Source organism: Anolis sagrei, chromosome 11 (genome assembly GCF_037176765.1).
Source record: "Anolis sagrei isolate rAnoSag1 chromosome 11, rAnoSag1.mat, whole genome shotgun sequence".
In the NCBI taxonomy this organism is placed as follows: domain Eukaryota; kingdom Metazoa; phylum Chordata; class Lepidosauria; order Squamata; family Dactyloidae; genus Anolis; species Anolis sagrei.
In genome coordinates, this window is record NC_090031.1 from 28,963,669 (window position 1) to 28,977,143 (window position 13,475).

Sequence of the window (13,475 nt, forward strand, 5' to 3'; positions counted from 1 at the left end):
GTTACTAAGAGGAGCGGCGCTCAGGGAACACACTACTCCTCTGTTGCGTCAGCTCCGCTTGCTACCAATTTGCTACCGCTCTTGTTACATCCCGAATAGTCTACTGCAACGCGCTCTACGTGGGGTTGCCTTTGAAGAGTGTTCGGAAGCTTTAAATATTCCCACGGGTGGTAGCCAGGTTACTAAGAGGAGCGGCACTCAGGGAACACACTACTCCTCTGTTGCGTCAGCTCCGCTTGCTACCAATTTGCTACCGCTCCTGTTACATCCCGAATAGACTACTGCAACACACTCTAGGTGGGGTTGCCTTTGAAGACTGTTCGGAAGCTTTAAATATTCCCACGGGTGGTAGCCAGGTTACTAAGAGGAGCGGCGCTCAGGGAACACACTACTCCTCTGTTGCGTCAGCTCCGCTTGCTACCAATTTGCTACCGCTCTTGTTACATCCCGAGTAGATTACTGCAACGCGCTCTATGTGGGGTTGCCTTTGAAGACTGTTCGGAAGCTTTAAATATTCCCACGGGTGGTAGCCAGGTTACTAATAGGAGCGGCAGTCAGGGAACACACTACTCCTCTGTTGCATCAGCCCCACTGGCTACCAATTTGCTACCAAACAAATTCAAAGTGCTGGCTTCAGCCTATAAATCCTTAAACGATTCCGGACCAGCTTACCTGTCCGAACGTATCTCCTCCTATGAACCATCTAGGAGCTTAACATTGTCTGGGGAGGCCCTACTCTCGATCCCGCTTGCCTCGCAAGTGCGATTGGCAGAGATGAAGGACAGGGCCTTGTCAGTGGTTCCCCCCCCCCCCCCCCCCGGCTATAGAACTCCCTCACCAGGGATATTAGATCAGCCCCCTTCCTCCTGACTTTCCGGGGGGGGGGGGGGGAGTAAAGACCTGGCTGTTTGAGCAAGCTTTTGAGAATGCAGCAGAATAGATAACACGGAATAATAATAATAACATAATAATAACACTTTATTTATATTCCGCCCTTCTCACTCCTAAGGGGACTCAGGGTTGATCACAAGTACACATACATGGCAAACATTCAGTGCCATTTGTATAGACCGTACACAGACAGACAGCACAGAAGATGTTGTTTTGATGCCATAGACGGTTGGGCTCAAGTCCACAGGGGGTGCTGTCACTCCATCCTCTATGACGAAGAGCCGTCAGGACTTCCTCATTCCAGCATTTTCTGGTCTTCTTTTTCTTTATGGCGTTGTAAAACACCACCCTTGCTTTTAGTCTTACCTAATTTCTCTAATAACAGCTAAAGCTGTTTTCGAACTGCTTAGGTAAACAGTGAGCAGGGCTGACAGTCGGCTGCTCATGGCAACCCGGGGTTTCGAACTTGCAACCTTCAGTTGATAGATCTTATAGTTGCTGATGATTTACTATGCTATTTTATATTGTTGATTTTGTTATTTCATATTTTGTTATTCTGTGTTTAGTATGTTGTATTATTTTGGGCTTGGCCTCATGTTAGCCGCCCCGAGTCCCCTTTGTGGAGATGGTGGTGGGTTATAAATAAAGTGAATTATCATTATTATTATTACTATATTATGATTTACCAGCTATGCTAAACCTCCTGTTTCTCTACTTCTCGGTGCCGTTCTTTCACCGCCATTCAAGCCCGTGCTGCTTTGGCTTGCCTGGTGTTATGGTGCCCGTGTTTCCGTAGAGGAGCTCCTCCCCGCGCCTCCTTCTCCGAAGCCTCTTTTCTCTGCCAAGAGAGTGGAAAGGCGCAGCAACACTTAGCCGGCTGGCCGGGCCCATTAGCGCATTCCCGGAATGGGTTTCCGACAGCTGCGGATGACTTAACATTAATCCCCGACTGTTTTAAAATTGTGTTGTCAAAGGCTTTCATGGTCGGAATCACTGGGTTGCTGTGAGTTTTTCAGGCTGTATGGCCGTGTCCCAGTTGCATTCTCTCTTGACGCTTCACTTGCATCTCAGACCTTCTGTTGCTAGTGAAGCAAGTGGGGTGTATCTATCCCTGTGGAATAATGTCCAGGGTGGACCCGTCTCTGTTTGAAGCAAGTGTGGATGTTGCAATTAGCAAGCTTGAATAGCATTGAGTAGCCATGAAGTTTGCAAAGTCAATCAGTGAAGGTGTCTGCATAGAAGTGATGAAGCAAGTGGGGTGTATCTATCCCTGTGGAATAATGTCTAGGGTGGGAGAAAGGATCCTTTTCTGTTCCAAGCAAGTGTGGATGTTGCAATTAGCAAGCTTGAATAGCATTGAGTAGCCATGATGTTTGCAAAGTCAATCAGTGAGGGTGTCTGCATAGAAGCAAGTGGAGTGTATCTATCCCTGTGGAATAATGTCCAGGGTGGGAGAAAGGACCCTTCTCTGTTTGAAGCAAGTGTGGATGTTGCAATGAGCAAGCTTGAATAGCATTGAGTAGCCATTAAGTTTGCAAAGTCAGTCAGTGAGGGTGTCTGCATAGAAGCAAGTGGGGTGTATCTATTCCTGTGGAATAATATCCAGAGTGGGGGAAAAGAACAAGTGTGAAACAAGTGTGGATGTTGCAACGAGTAAACTTAAATAGCATTGAGTAGCCATGAAGTTTGCAAAGTCAATCAGTGAGGGCATCTGTATAGTAGTAGTGATCTTGTCTGCTGTGGACTTGTTGTGTTTCTGATGATGATGAGGATGAGGATGAGGATGATGATGGAGGGAGTTGGGGGACTGACTCCACATGATGGAAGTTGTAGTTCACCCTGCATCAAGACACAACACTGTGTCCCCCACCAACAATAGATCTGGACCACATTTGGCACACAGGATGTTTGGAGGGAATTTACCTTGAGCTATAAGAGTTGTAGTTCACCTACATCCAAAGAACACGGTGAACCCAACTAACGATGGACCAAACTTGCACAGATTATGGGATTTGCAGTACCTTCACTCGCTTCCAGACACCACTGCGACTGTCATGAATGAGGGACTGGGACCAAACTTGGCATACAGCCACCCCACCCCCATATCCCATTTTATATCTTGGTGCAGTTTGGGGAGGATGGACCACAGATGATGGGATTTGCACTACCTTCACTCACTTCCAGAGACCTTCACTCACTTCCAGAGACCTTCACTCACTTCCAGAGACCACTGCGACCCCCACGTATGGCAGACCAGGACCAAACTTGGCACAGAGATGCCCCATGGCCAACAGAACATACTAGAGAAGTTTGGGAGATATTGACATTGATTTATGGGAGTTACAGTTGACCTGCATTCTCTTTGCACAGAGAAGCCCCATGAACAACTGAACATACTGCAGGGTTTTGTGGAAATTGACCTTGATTTTGAGAGTCGTAGTTCACCCTTATCTGAACTCAGCTGATGTCGAATCTCAACCAAACTTGGCACACAGACCTAACATGGCCAACTTTGCATACAGGCAGTGTTTGGGGGAGACTGACCTTAGTTCTGGGAGTTGTAGTTTACCCTTATCCAGTGAGCACTGAACCCAGCTGACGTCGAATCTCAACCAAACTTGGCACACAGACCTAACATGGCCAACTGTGCATACAGACAGTATTTGGGGGAGACTGACCTTAGTTCTGGGAGTTGTAGTTCACCCTTATCCATAGAGCACTGAACCCAGCTGACGTCAAATCTCAAACTTGGTGCACGGACCCAACATGGCCAACTGTGCATACAGGCAGTATTTGGGGGAGACTGACCTTAGTTCTGGGAGTTGTAGTTCACCCTTATCCAGATAGCACAGAACATAGCCACGGATGGATCTGGACCAAACTTGGCACACAAAATCTTGGTGACCAACATAGCATACTGGAGAAATTTGGGTGTTGGGGAGGGGTATGTGGAGAGTATGAGAGTTATAGTTCACCCTGCATCCAGAGATATTACCGAACTTCCCAAAACAAACAATGCCATTTTCAAATCACCCGGACACTGGGTAAGGTGATAAAAGTCAAAATTCGGAAGTCGTATCGGATTCGTTAAATTCGTCCTTACGACGCAATATCCGACACGTATGCCGTAAACTTAAGAATACAAAACTTATTAACAGCAATAATTTAGGCCCCCTTCCAACTCTACGGTTCCATCTTTTCTTCACCAGAGAGTTTTGGGCAAGTTTGCCTTTTCTGGAGGGGAAAAAGAGATGTTTTTTCTCCGTCTCCCGCAAGCTGTTCCTTCCCCAGGATGCAAAGAGACAGATGTCTTCTCCAAATTGCTTGGGGAAAATAAAGCAAGATCTCCGAGCCGGTCCGGCGCTTGGATCGGAGCGCCGTGCTTCTCCTCTCCATCTGCTCCCGAAATTGGAGGCTGCTCAGCCTTGGGAAATGTAGCACCTTTTCCATCGCGAGTCATTAACTCCATGTATTTATATCTCTCCACACCTCACCTCAGCATCAGTTCTCCATTTGGTGTTTGCTTCCCTTGATCGGGTTCGGCCTTGGATCCGAAAGGGAGTGAGTGAGTGAGGGTGGAAAGTGGGAGACTGGGACTCGAAAGCCATTGAGTACAAGTCACACACTCTCAGCCTCAGGAGGAAGGCAGGAGAAAACCCATACATCACAAAGGACATAAATAGAGAGCTTCCCCATCCAGCACAAGCCCTTTCTCATCACAGCACTCCAATCCATGTTTGATATGTTTTGTAGGGTTTGTAGTTTACTAATTTGCCCCAATTTGGATCTGGTACAGCCTTGATGGGGCCTCTGTTCATCCTGTTTCAAATTGTAAATTGGATTGCTTTTTGTGAGCAGAATAATAATAACTATTAATAGTAATAGGGTCTATACCAGAGATTTCCCTGTTTGGTTATGAGATATTGTGACAAATTTAGGCTTGCATCGCTGGAATCACTGGGTTGCTGTATGTTTTTCGGGCTATCGGGCCATGTTCCCGAAGCATTCTCTCCTGACATTTCACCTGCATCTATGGCAAGCATTTTCAGAGGTTGTGAGGTCTGTTAGAAACTAGGAAATTTGGGTTTATACTGTATATCTCTGGTATGTCCAGTGTGGGAGAAAGAACTCTTGTCAGTTGGAGGTAGGTGTGAATGTTTCAATTGACCACCTTAATTAGCATTTAATGGCCTAGCAGTTTACAAGGTGTGGCTTCTTACTGTCTGGGGGAATCCTTCATTGAGAGTTCCCCTGTTTTGAATATTATTCTTTATTTATTGTTATGATTTTAGCGTTTTTTAAAATACTGGTAGCCAGAATTTGTTCATTTTCATTTGCTGTGGACTGATCTTGTTATGTTAATAATAATAATAATAATAATAATAATAATAATAACAATAACAACAACAACAGCAGCAGCAGCTTTGTTTGTCAGGCTCAGTATATCCAAATTCATAAAAGAATGTAGAAACTAATTATTATTATAATACTAATCTTATGTTTCTAATAATAATAATAATAATAATAATAATAATAATAATAATAATAACAGCAGCAGCAGCTTGGTTTGCCAGGCTCTAGTATATCCAAATTCACAACAGAATGTAAAAACTTAATATTATTATTATTATTATTATTATTATTATACTAATCTTGTGTTAATAATAATAATAATAATAATAATAATAATAGCAGCAGCAGCAGCTTGGTTTGTCAGGCTCCAGTATATCCAAATTCACAGCAGAATGTAAAAACTAATAATGATTATTATTATTTGAAACACAACACGATGAGTCCACAGCAGACAAGATCACTCTGCTGGCTGTTGTATTGGATCACACGATTATTATTATTATTATTATTATTATTATTATTATTATCATTATGTGAGTGGTTTTTCATTTTTCTTGGAAGCCCTGTTGCCTCCCCCACCCCCCCTTCGGGATCCAGGCCACAGACTCTTCTTCGTTTACACAACGCCTCGTTGTATATTTAAATATATCGACATATTTGTTGTCAGGCCTCCCTCTTTTTCTATCCAGGTGAGACATCGTGTTCTCACCTGAGGAGGAGCTCCCACTTGGTTTCGGGTTCTGGCTAAAAAAAGGAGAAAGGTGGCAAACTCTCTCTGAAGTTGGTTTGCTTCCGTATCTGCTTTCTTGCTGCTAATTGCTCCATTTTTGAATGCACCCGGGGCTCATTTATTTCCCTCTTCAACAGGCTGCTCTCTCTGAAAGCTCTTCTCCATTTTCTGGCTTCAAGTAATTGTAAAACATTTCCGATCCAGATCAAATAGACTGAAAGGCCTGTCTCCCAGCAGATCCAGGAATCTGGGTCGGTTTGGAGACGTTGTTATGTTTTTACCAGCCCCAAAAGCAAGCTGTTTCTTGCCCGTCTTCACATCTGAGAGACCACAGAAACTTCAACATGGGTTTTGAATGATCCAAAAGCCCTATTGGTTTTGGGACCTTCGTTTTGGACCCAAAACTGACACACGTCATGACGATAAAATAGCATTTTATGGATGGTAAATGGATGCAACAACAGTATTGGTTCAGACCACTGGATTATTTCCCTTTCTGTTTCCTACCTACCTTTCTTTCTCTCTTCCTTCCTTCTCTGTTTCCTTCTTTTCTTTTTCCCGTCCTCCCTTCTCTTTTTCTTGGCAATCTATCTTCCTTTAATATCTTCCTTTCTGTTTCCTACCTTTCTTTCTCCTTTCCTTCCCTTCCTTCCTTCTCTGTTTCCTTCCTTTCTTTCTCCCTTCCTTCCCTCTCTTTTTCCTGGCAATCTATCTTCCTTTCATTTCCTTTCTGTTTCCTTTCTTTCTCCTTTCCTTCCCTTTCTTCCTTCTCTGTTTCCTTTCTTCCTTTCTCCCTTCCTTCCCTCTCTTTTTCCTGGCAATCTATCTTCCTTTCATTTCCTTTCTGTTTCCTTTCTTTCTCCCTTCCTTCCTTCCCTTCCTTCCTTTTCTGTTTCCTTCCTTTCTTTCTCCCTTCCTTCCTTTCTTCTCTTCCTTCCTGTTTCCGACCTTTCTTTCTCCCTTCCTCCCCTTTCCTTCATTCTCTGTTTACTTCCTTTCTTCTCTCCTTCTTGTTCTTCCCTCTCTGTTCCTATCTGCCTTTCTTTCTTTCTTTCTTTCTTTCTCTCTTTCTTCTCTTCTTTCCCTCTTTCCTACCCTCTTTTCTTTCTCCCTTCTCTTCCTTTCCTTTCTCTTTCCTAGCCATCTTCTTTCCTTCGTTCTCTCTTTCTCTCTGTTTCCTACCTTCCTTCCTTCTCTTCCTTCCCTCTATTTCCTTCCTTTTTTCTTCTCTTCCTTCTCTTTCCCGCATACCTGGGTGGGTGGGTGGGTGAGTGGGTAGATAGATAGATAGATAGATAGATAGATAGATAGATGATAGACAGATAGAAGAATGTAGATGGATGGATGGACAGATAGACAGATAGAAGAATGTAGATGGATGGATGGATGGATAGATAGATGATAGACAGATAGAAGAATGTAGATGGATGGATGGATGGATGGATGGATGGATAGATGATAGACAGATAGAAGAATGTAGATGGATGGATGGATAGATATATAGATAGATATATAGATAGATAGATAGATAGATAGATAGATAGATAGATAGATAGATAGATAGATAGATAGATAGATGATAGACAGATAGGAGAATGTAGATGGATGGATGGATGGATAGATAGATAGATGATAGATAGAAGAATGTAGATGGATGGATGGATAGATGGAGGAATGATAGAGGAAGGTAGATGGATGGATGGATAGATAGATAGAGGAATGATAGGGGAATGTAGATGGATGGAGATTGTGTGTGTGTGTGTGTGTATGTATCTCAATGCTGGAAGTGACCTACAACAAAGGGAAAATAATGTTTTTGTTGTCGAAGGCAACAATTATTTTATTATTTGAGTAATATCCACTATTCAGTTTAATTCCGTGCGTGACTTATATATCATAGATGGGCAAACTACAATCTGCAGGCGCCATCTTGCCCCCTTTTTTAACACAACTCTCTTCAGAACATTTATTTTAAAACATGGTTATGGGATTTGGCAGCAAAGCACCGAATGCACTATCATCCACGGGGCAGTCGATACCGCCGTCAATGCAGCGTCCTCTTAACTTTGATATCGGTAATCCATATTGTGTGAGCGAAAGACAATTGTATATTTAGGGCTCAAAATAATTGATCAATATGATGGGGACATTATTATTTTTTGTTGTTGATAATCAGTGGGAAGGATTTAAATGAATTTCTTCATGTTTTAAGAAAGAGTTTTAGATTTTTAGTTCAACGTCTACATGATAGTAGGTATGTGAATGCATAAAAACATTCACCTGTTCGAGTGCTACATTCTTTCCAAATTTCGAAGCAATCGGTGAAGTATTTTGGGAAATTTGAGGTCATTCACAGATGGATGTTTCCATTTTTATTCATATAGATATGGCAATAATAAGGAGATCTCAAGGAAAAATAATGATGATGATGATAATGGTAATAATTTATATTATAATGATGATGAGAAGATCTCAAGGGAAAATAATGATGATGACGATAATATTATTGACTAGCCATCCCCTGCCACGCATTGCTGTGGCCCAGTCTCTGTATATGTGTTTTGTGCATGTATGTGTATATGTGTGTTTGCGCATATGTGCGTGTGTGTGTGGTTCTGTGTATGCGTTGTAATGTAATTTTTGATTTTTGGCTTTATAAGTCCCTTCCGCTGTGTCTTTCAGTGTTTTTGTGAGTGATGGTCACTTGTTGGTCTGATACGCGTCTTGTGACCAAATTTGGTGTCAATCTGTCCAGTGGTTTTTGAGTTATGCTAATCCCACAAACGAACATTACATTTTTATTTATATAGACTAGCTGTACCTGTCACGCATTGCTGTGGCCAACCTTCCCTCCCTCTTTCTCTCCTTCTTTCTTTCTCTCCTTCCTTCGCTCCCTCTTTCCTTCCTTCCTTCCTTCCCTTATTATCTTTCCTTCTCTCCTTCCTTCTCTGCCTCTTTCCTTCCTTCCTCCCTCCCTTTTTGTTTTCCTTCACCTTTCTCTCCTTCCTTTGCTTTTTGCTTCCATCCTTCCTTCTCTCTCTCTTTCTTTCTTTCTTTCTTTCTTTCTTTCTTTCTTTCGCTCCCTCTTTCCTTCCTTTTCTTCCCTTTTTTCTTTCCTTCTCTTCTTCCTTCTCTACTTCTTCCCTTCCTTCCTCCCTTTTTCTTTTCCTTCCTCTTTCTCTTTCTTCCTTCTCTACCTCTTTGCTTCCTTCCATCTCTCTTTCCTTCTTTCTTCCCCTCCCTCTTACTCTCTTTCTTTCTTTCTCCCCTTCCTTCCCTTCAACTTCCTTTTTTATGTATCGTCATTTAGCTTTTCTGGGGTTTTAAGTCCTTTCTGCTGTGTTTTTCAGTGTTTTTATGAGTGCTGGTCACACGTTGGCCTGATACGTGTAATGTGTTCAAATTTGGTGTCAATTCGTCCAGTGGCTTTTGAGTTATGTTAATACCACAAACAAACATTACATTTATATATATATATATATATATACACACACACACACACACACACTCGTCCAGTGGTTTTGAATTATGTTAATCCCACAAACGAACATTACATTTTTATTTATATAGATACAATAATAATAACTGAGATTATGATGCTAATAATTATTGTTGTTATTTAGATCTCAAGGAAAAAGAAATAGGTAAATGCTATTATGATTAAGAGTCTTTTTTTTGTTTCCCTCTCAGTTCCGACCGGCTGATAGAAGAAACAATAAGGTAAGATTCAACATATTTACTGTTATTACCACCCACTTTCTGGTGAGTGCACCTCTGTACTACAACTCCCATCCCTGTATGCCTTCCTAGAGGCGATGGGATTTACAGTCAAGGCAAGGAGGACGATTTCCCCGCACAGCATTGCACACACTTGGTTTCATTGCAACGACACGGGACCTGTCGCTATTTCCTGGCTTTACCTGTTTACCATGATTAATCGGCCGCTGCTTTGGGGAATTGCTTCCCCTCTGGAGGGAACGAAACGGCCCCGTCTTTTAATGAACCCTTCCGTCATTCTCCCTCGCGACAGATTGCGCCCGCTTGCTTTTGCAAGGTTGCAAATTTTTTCTCTTTTCTGGCTGACGGAGGCTCGATGTGGTTTTCAGCCATTAGGGTTGGAACAAGGTAATCTCCCTCTTGGCTCCAAATTGCTTGCGTCTGGTGGTTTCGGGAGAGGGATGAGAGTGTTGTTGTTGTTGTTTACCTCCCTCTGTATACCCATCGACGTCCTCTCCCAATCCCATGCCTTTTGAACCACCTCTTCAAAACCCTTTTGTTTTCAAGTCGCCTCTTGCTCCGAGAGTCTCCATTCGCTATATCTTTGGCACTACAGCCATGGGCCAACTTTGGCCCTCCGGGTGTTTTGGACTTCAACTCCCACAATTCCTAACAGCCGGTAGGCTGTTAGGAATTGTGGGAGTTGAAGTCCAAAACACCCGGAGGGCCGAAGTTGGCTCACGGCCAGACTATAGCCTCGTAAATGCATTAAACCATAATGATGCTTCCTGTAAAAGCGTAGGGTTCGATCTCCTTTCCCTTTCTCACAGACATAAAGGTTTAGGATGAAAGGCTATTAAAGGGACTTCTGGAACGTCTAAGAGAGAGGCAGAAATGTGCCACTTCGTCAAATGCACAGAGTGAAACTTCACTGGATGGAGAGATGATTGATAAATCTCAATGGATGGATGCATAGATGGTGGATCTGGAGAGCTAGAGAGATGGATACATCTATATACATGTATGGATCGATAAACAGATATAGCTCTGTCTCAGTGGATGGATGGGTGATAGATGATAGACATCATGAATAGATACATAGATGGTGAATCTGGATAGATAGATGGACAGTCTATATGCATAGATCAATCGATAAATGGTTAGATATAATTCTGTGGAGGGGTGGGTGATGGATCAATAGACAGACAGACAGATAGATAGATAGATGTCCATATATGAATGCATAAATGGTGGAGATGTATAGACAGATGGATAGATCTATAGAGAGAGAGAGATGTACATAGATGGATGCATAGGTGGATCTGGTTAAACAGATGAATACATGTAAAAAAATTTGATGTCTCCATAGATGGTTGCATACATGGTGGGTCTGGGTAGACGGATGGGTGGATAGATAGATAGATAGATAGATAGATAGATAGATGGATGGATGGATGGATGGATGGATGGATAGATAGATATCTCTATGGATGGATGCATAGATGGTGGCTCTGGATACAGTGAGGGATGGATGGGTGGGTGAGTGAGTGGGTAGATAGATAGCTATCTCAATGTATGGATGTATAGATAGTGGTTCTGGATACAGGAATGGATGGGTGGATGGATGGGTGGATAGATAGATAGATAGATAGATAGATAGATAGATAGATAGATAGATAGATAGCTATCTCAATGTATGGATGTATAGATGGTGGCTCTGGATACAGAGATGGATGGATATCTTAATGGATGGATTCATAGACTGTGGATCTGGATAGATAGATGGATGGATAGCTCTATCTCCAAACTACAGGTATGTCATTGAGGTGATAGATAATTTATTTCCATGAGTGGATGGAGGCATAAATAGTTGATAGCTAGATAGATGGTTTCATAGGTAGGTAGGTAGGTAGATCTGTCTCAGTGGGTGGATGGGTGAGTGGAGAAAGAGGGAGAGAGAAAGAAAATGCATGGATGGATAGATGATTGTTAGATCTCTCTCCATGGATGGCTGGATGGATGGAGGCATAAATAGATGATAGCTAGCTAGATGGGTTGTAGGTTAGTAGGTAGGTAGATCTGTCTCCGTGGGTGAGTGGAGAGAGGGAGAGAGAGAAATGCATGGATGGATAGATGATTGCTAGATCTCTTTCCATGGATGGATGGAGGCATAAATAGATGATAGCTAGCTAGATGGGTTTTGTAGGTCACCAGGTAGGTTGGCAGATCTGTCTCCGTGGGTGGATGGGTGGGTGGAGAAAGACGGAGAGAGAGAAATACATGGATGGATAGATGGTTGCTAGATCTCTCTCCATGGATGGATGGAGGCATAAATAGATGGTAGTTAGCTGGATGGATTCGTAGTAAGTAGGTAGGTAGATCTGTCTCCGTGGGTGGATGGGTGGGTGGAGAGAGAGGGAGAGAGAAATGCATAGGTGGATAGATGATTGCTAGATCTCTCTCCATGGATGTATGGAGGCATAACTAGATGATAGCCAGCTGGATGGATTCATAGTAGGTCGGTAGGTAGATCTGTCTCCGTGGGTGGATGGAGAGAGAGAAATGCATGGATGAATAGATGATTGCTAGATCTATCTCCATGGATGGATGGAGGCATAACTAGATAATAGCTAGCTAGATGGGTTGTAGGTCAGTAGGTAGGTAGATAGATCTGTCTCCATGGGTGGATGAATGGATGAGTAGAGAGAGAAAAATGCACTGGAGATGTAGAGAGTGGCAAGTTTGATCTCTGTGATGGTCAAAAAAAGGTAATTGAACTGACATGGGTGGGAAATGGGTTTTCTGTACAAGCCAAGCCAGCCTCTGAATAGCGGATGAAGTTTTGGATTGATTGCCTCGTGCATGAATTTCTTGTGAGCCAAGAAACCATTGACTCTGGCGAAAGCACCGCCAACGGAATGGAGTTTGTGGATAGATGTCATCCATTTCTCTTTCTCGTCTCCCTTTGTGATTGTTTTGTTTGAGGAGCAAATCTTGGAGGTCTGAGCTATACAATGTCCAGGAAAGTCCTGCAACAGGGTTTCTGGGATGTCCTACCACCTGATTTACATCCATTTCTCCTCCGGGATAAAGACCATCCTGGTTGCCCATTTATCATGGATGTATTGCTTTCTCCTGCAGCAATGCGTAGCCAGATATTCCTTCTCTGCCTATGTACCTCTGTTGTGCTGTCTTTCCTAACAACCTGTTTTCATTATCTCGGCATCCCACGAAATGAAGCTGTATCTCCTAAAGGAAGCAAAAACTCAAGTCTTCATAATTTTTCTGATCTACGATCTCAAAAGTCTCTGTCCGTCATTATAGGACGGATTCATCCATCGAGCAATTTCTCAAACTTGTAGGGTTTCTGTTCCCGTAATTCCCAAATTGGTCAGAGACTACCAGGACTTGTGGCCCCCCAAAATCTATAGGAAGGTTTTTCGAGTGGACAGATAAGGAAACTGGAGCAGAAAGAGTGCCTTTGCTTCTAGAAAATGTTTTCTCCCCCTCCTATTCCCCAAAGACTCGTGGGAGGTTTTTAAGTAGCTGTCGGAAAAACCGGCAATCAAGCTCATCCTTAATGATGTCTTCCTTCCTCTCTTTGTTTTCTTTTATTCCCCCACTCCTGTTTTTTTTTTCTTTTCTTCCACATTTCATTCCTTTAATGCAACAGAAAGCATTTGTTGTCATTTTCATTGAACCGGGGCCTGAAATGTATTTAACATTAGTGCTTGGCCGGCTGCCTTCTGAGCAAGATCCTGACGGGTTGATGAGATGTTTTTCT

General features: G+C 42.8%; 1 protein-coding gene across 2 annotated transcripts in view; it reads left to right on the plus strand.

Moving 5' to 3' along the window:
• The window catches only part of GOSR1 (golgi SNAP receptor complex member 1), a 40,125-nt gene that overhangs the window by 19,934 nt on the left and 6,716 nt on the right, over positions 1-13,475 (plus strand). For both annotated transcript variants that reach the window (XM_067472093.1, XM_067472094.1), the window contains exon 7: positions 9,665-9,694. In XM_067472093.1, coding sequence (XP_067328194.1) covers positions 9,665-9,694 — 30 coding nt within the window. The remainder of the gene's footprint in view (positions 1-9,664; positions 9,695-13,475) is intronic.